Below are 5,787 nucleotides of genomic sequence, written 5' to 3'. Positions count from 1 at the left end.
TAAAAAAAATAAAAAAATTCAAGAGTCCAATTGCCCCAACTTACTCTATACATTACATCCGTCAGTACCGACAATCAATTAACAATCTCATTTAAGTTTCAACTGACAAATCTTCTGAAAATAAATAAAAATGAGGATCCCACCATAGCACGCCTAATAATTGCTTAAGTTCACTGTTAAATCAAAGCTGCAAACAAAGAAAGAAAATGAATAATAAAAAGGGTTAGCTAATAAAGATCCGAATAATATTACTAAATGGAAGAGCGACTAGGTCATTTTATTTGATCATGTATAGAAAATGAAGTAATGAATCATGTCCAAATCTTTAATGAGCTTAATTTAAGACAACCCAAAACTTTATTACAAAGTGATTCTCTTGATGTAATTAATCTAACCATATAGAAAATATATTTTCATGAAACACATCACAAAAGCTTTTAATTGTTTTAAGTAATTGATCTTAATTACCTTTCAAATAAAAATTTTGATCTTGTAACATCGTAAAATTACACTAAATTCATGTGCCGAATTTGTGGAACCTCAAAATAGTGAGCATGGAACCAAGTTGCACAACAATCCATGTGCTTGATGCGTTCGACTCTCGCATATCAAATTTTTTTTTTTTTTTTTTTTCACAAATTATTGGGAGATGACTTGACACCAGAAACTGTCTACCTGCTAAAGTCCAACTTTTGTGTCTATTTATATATTTATTTATTTTTCTTACAAACAATCATTTATATATAATACAAATATTTTGGAAATAATGGAACCACCTGTGGAGCCATCGTACTATTTATAATGTAATAATATTGTGACATATTTATTAAATTAATATAGATGTGAGTGTTGCTCAACTCAAAGCTCTACTATATAAAGAGGTTTCTGGGGCAAGCATGTTCTCCACGGCCTTGTCTGCAATTACATTAATTATTGTTGGTTTTATAGGGAAGAGAGATCGATCGAGATGGTTTTAAGTGGTAAGTTGGTAAGCCAAACAGAGATCAAATCTGGTGGTGATGTGTTTCATGATCTCTTCAAAACAAAGCCACATCACATATCAAACATCACTCCTGGTTTAATACAGGGTTGTGATCTGCATGAAGGTGATTGGGGCACTGTTGGCTCTGTCATCTCCTGGAATTATGTCCATGGTAAGCCAGCACACCCATTTCTATATTCATGACCTTGTCATATATATATATATGTATGCATGCATGTAAGTATATATGGGTACTACTTGGTTGCCTAACATAGTTTGTGTTGTTTTATATAAATATAACTATCAGTGGGTGTCAGTTTATTATTGTTAGAGTTGTCTCACATGGAATTTGGATGGGAAGTAAAATGGGTGGTCATGTAGAGGCCAATAGTTTAAATTTTTGAGTTAGAGGCCAAGCGACTGACTGTAAAGTGTCAATAAATAGGATGGCCCGATCACAAGAGTGTTACAAGTTCGGATAAAAATAAAAAGGTGGACATTTATTTTGACATGCAGGGAGGACTATTATTAGAAAATTGTCTATATTTAACCCACAAGATTCAAAATGTTTTGCCTTTCACTTTGGTGATCGAGCACGAGCTTTATACGTTAATTCTTGATCTTCTCTGCGAGCTTGAGATTTCATTGTTACTAGTCATACGTACAATATAATTCATATATTATTGTAATGATGCAATGGATCTCTCTATTGTGATTAAAATTTAACTGATTTTATGGATTCCATATACAGATGGGAAAGAATGTGTTGCTAAAGAGCTTATAGAAGCCATAGATGAGGAAAAGAAGTCCATGACTTTCAAGGTGATTGAAGGACATCTCCTGGATCTGTACAAGACCATTGTAATAACTTTTCATGTTGATACAAAGGGTGAAAGCAACTTGGTGACATGGACCTTTGTATATGAGAAGCTGAGTGAACATGTCCCTGATCCAAATACATTGATGGACTTGTGCATTGCTCTCACCAAAGACATCGAAACTCATCACCTCCAGGGATAGGTGCCAAAAAGTCATATATATATATATATATGTGATGGTGGTCGCAAGTATCTGTATAATAAAAGTTTGAGAGTTGCTCTTATGAATGATATGTATCTGCTAATAAATGCATAGTGTATGTGACGGGTGTGGAGAAACTTCTACTTAATTGAAAGAATATCTTGCATATCGGTGTTTGCTTAAATATATGATAGTGTGTATTGTTCATGGTTTAATGCATATATTGACTTGGTGAAGCTTCTATTGTAGGACTCACTCATATTCTCTCTCTCTCTCTATCTATATATATACACATATACACATGTATAATATATGGTGTTGTGGGGCCAATACATTATTTTAGAGGGGGCGAACATAAATAATAACATGTTTACCACATAGAATTTCAGCAAAGTCGGAGCAAAAATGATTATCCAATCTTCAGTGAAGAAAACACTTCCCTTTCCTCTATCTCTCTTTGTTTGTTTTTTTTTTTTTTTTTTATAGTTAAAATCTCTCTCTCTTCGTTTGTCAGAAGCATTGTTCTCTTCCTTTGGGCTTTTCTTGAGCCTTCTTTTGTGGCTGTACAGTCTTATTTTCTATAAATTCAATTTACCTTTCAAAAAAACAAAAAGAAGCATTGTTCTATTTCTTCTCAATTGCCAAAGGCTTCCCCTAGATGTGGGCGACGCCCACATGGGGCAGACCACGTAAGAAATCTCCTCTTTGCTTGATAGTTTTGTATGCCCTCTCATAGTAAAATTTATGAATTGTAATTGACACTTACTGCATTTTATATTATTTGTGATGTATTTAAATGCGTTGTACATATATAATTGGTGATTCTATGTATTGATTGATTAGGGATTTGAATCGAGGTTGTCCACTTGATTACGTTACATGAAGGGATTCATGTAGGGAATATGTAGGGAATATACAAATTATAGGAATTATTTATCATATTTATTGTAGGTGATAAATGATAGATTCTTTATCAATAAAAAAATTAACCAGATTAAGGATAAGTTGAGCCAATTGTGAGAGCCTTTGTAAGGATTGCTTCTTATCATCGTCATGACAAATGACTTTTGAGCATGAGACAGGTATAAACTCTTGTATTTATTAATAATTGCTTTCATTTATTCGGTGGGCTCTAGGGTCTAATATCCGATACTTTGGATAATTATTAATTAATAGTTTGGGAATATATTCTCAATAGTTGCATATGTGCTATTTTATTTATTTTGACCTGATTAGTTTGATCACAAAAAAATTTAGTGGCTTCCATGTGTTTTTGATAAAATTCATTGATATATATATATATATATATATATATTAAATATATTATTTTAAAAATTAATTAATTTATGTGATCAAATAGAAAATAATCAAGGATTCAAAATAGATAATTTAACTATAAGAAGGAGAAGGGCTTAAGGTTCAGAGTCTCTACATATATATATATCATTGAAGAACTAGAATTTTGAGATTTATTCAAATCTCTGATCTATAAGCTCTTTTAACCTTATACAAAGATATTATACATCAAGCATATTAACATATATATAATATTATTTCCACACAAAAGCAAATATCTCTGGTCTATTTCATGCTTCAAAAAAAATTTAAAATATGGTTCCCCAACAGTGGTATTAGAGCAAGTTTTGTTTATGTGTTTATGGATGTATGTTGTTTATCGATGGATGGAAGTCATGGATGAGACCTAGGTTTTTGGTGAAGTAAGGCTTAAGCCTGTTTGTATTTATTTTTGGATGAATATAATATTTGAGTTATATATATATATATATATATATATATATATATATATATATATTGTATTTGATTTATGAAACCCATGTAATCTCTGAGTTCATCTACAAATGTCATGGAAAAAGGTCGTATTCGATGGAGGTTCGAGGTAGCCAAATGTAATCTCTAAAGAACAGGCCCTCCGGCAACTACCGGTCAATGTCCAGCGATGTCGGGGAGCTGGGGATGCCGGAATAATCCCCGGTGTCATTGGCAACTCGGCAATATGCTATGTATAATTTGACGACCATTAAGATGGCCCAAGGAACCTAGTTCACTGGCAACCAAGGCGGTTGCCTAGGGCCTCAGAATATAAGGGGCCTCAGGCCCATGTATGATGGGCCACAAAAAGAATAAAAAAATAAAAAAAAAATAAATTTATAACCAAATGCAGAAAATCAAAATTTATAGGCTCATGAATGTTTGGTCACCAAAAAAAAAAAATTTATAACCGAAGCAAAGGGCCTCAAGAATGATGGGCTACCAAAAAAAAAGTCTAACCAAATGCAGCAAAAAGGGGCCTAAAAAAAAAATTTGGGCAAGCATATCACTTGAACAATTGAACCTCGCCTTCATCCAAATCCAAATTCTCGTTCTCTCTCTCTCTCTCTCTCTCTCTCTAGTGTCTCTCTCTCCTCTGCAAGAGCAGCAAGACTGCAACAGTGAACAATCAGAAGCTTTTTTTCCTCAAAAATCTAAAGTTCAAAACTCAGTTCCTCTGGCTCTCGCTATCAATTGTTATCAACTGTCAACATGAAACTGATTATCGAATTTTGTAAGTCTCTGTATATCCACCTGACCTTCAATGTCTTATTAATTGTGTGTTTCAATATTCAAACTATTTAGTACTAATGCAAATAATTTTATTTTCGTGTATCAGTTCTCGGTTTGACTTGTGGTGTTGGTGTTGCCTTTCCTCTTGTGGTGTTATTTTATAGTTCATATATGACTTAATAAGATCCCACAAGCCTAAGACACAGTCACACAAAGATTTTTAGGAAGAAAAAAAAAAAAGAAGAATAACAAATGTATCAAGAAATTCAAAGCTTTGACTTGACTTCTTGATTCTTAGAACACTGCGTACTCTTGATTGAATCAACTAAATCTTTAAGACATATCATTTAGACATCTCATGAGGTATTTTTGTTTTTATGTAAATCATATTATTACATATTGAGCCATTAAGATTGAGGTAATCTATATTTTCTTTCACGAAAGCATTTTTTTTTTAAGTTTAGTTTTATGTTGATTGTGTTTCCTGTTATTTAAATTTCTGAATGGATTGGCTATCTTGTCTATTGAAAAAGATGTGTTGGAGAAAGTTGATTTGAGCACTTTAATTAATAATTTTGCAGCTCAAAATGCAAGACGGTCACATTTACTTTAATGAAAATTTCGCACTTTTATACTTATCAAAAAAATAATTCGCACTTTTATGAAATAAAAAAATTGCGTGTGTGAAACTTATGTATAGAGAGCCTCACATTTAAAGTCCGCCTAGGGCCTCTCGAGATTTTTTCAATCTCAGGGCCGCCCTGTAGTTTAGGAACATATTTTGGAAACAATTGGTTTCTTAAGTGACGTGGTTAGATGAGATGGAAGAAGAAGAATTATAGAATAAGAAGTCACAACCAAGAGAATGAGTGGATAAACAAGAGCAAATGCTCTATAATATCATTATCAAAACATGATATTCAAAGTCTCCTTTCTCCTTTACATCAACACCTATAAATATAAGTCTTCATCTTCAACATTACACTAAAGAGCTTTAACTTCCAACTTTCAACACAAGACTCAAGGTTGACTAATAAATTAAGCACAACTTACTAAACACAAAACACTAAGAAATATAAATATAAGTAGTTGGGAAATAAGTCTTCTATTCCAAGCCACTTTCAAGATAACCGTTGATCTTCCCGTTGAGCCACCGCCACCTTAGCCTCCATAATTTATTGACATAGCTACCATGTTTGCACTACATCATCCTCCTCGGGTGA

General features: G+C 32.8%; 1 protein-coding gene across 1 annotated transcript; it reads left to right on the top strand.

Annotated features, from left to right (window-relative positions):
• The first annotated feature begins 924 nt into the window (after nt 1-924).
• Nucleotides 925-2,221, top strand: LOC132295340 (kirola-like). The gene is made up of 2 exons (XM_059793565.1): nt 925-1,154; nt 1,734-2,221. The coding sequence occupies exons 1-2, from the start codon at nt 968-970 to the stop codon at nt 2,000-2,002; spliced, it is 456 nt and encodes a 151-aa protein (XP_059649548.1). The 5' UTR covers nt 925-967; the 3' UTR covers nt 2,003-2,221.
• The last annotated feature ends 3,566 nt before the right edge of the window (nt 2,222-5,787 follow it).

The sequence above is a fragment of the Cornus florida genome, unplaced genomic scaffold, assembly GCF_030987335.1.
Source record: "Cornus florida cultivar Cherokee Brave unplaced genomic scaffold, ASM3098733v1 CherokeeBrave_3.0.0_Hap2_Chr02, whole genome shotgun sequence".
Lineage (NCBI taxonomy): Eukaryota > Viridiplantae > Streptophyta > Magnoliopsida > Cornales > Cornaceae > Cornus > Cornus florida.
Note: the sequence above shows the minus strand (reverse complement) of the source record. Positions and strands in the feature narration are given on the sequence as shown.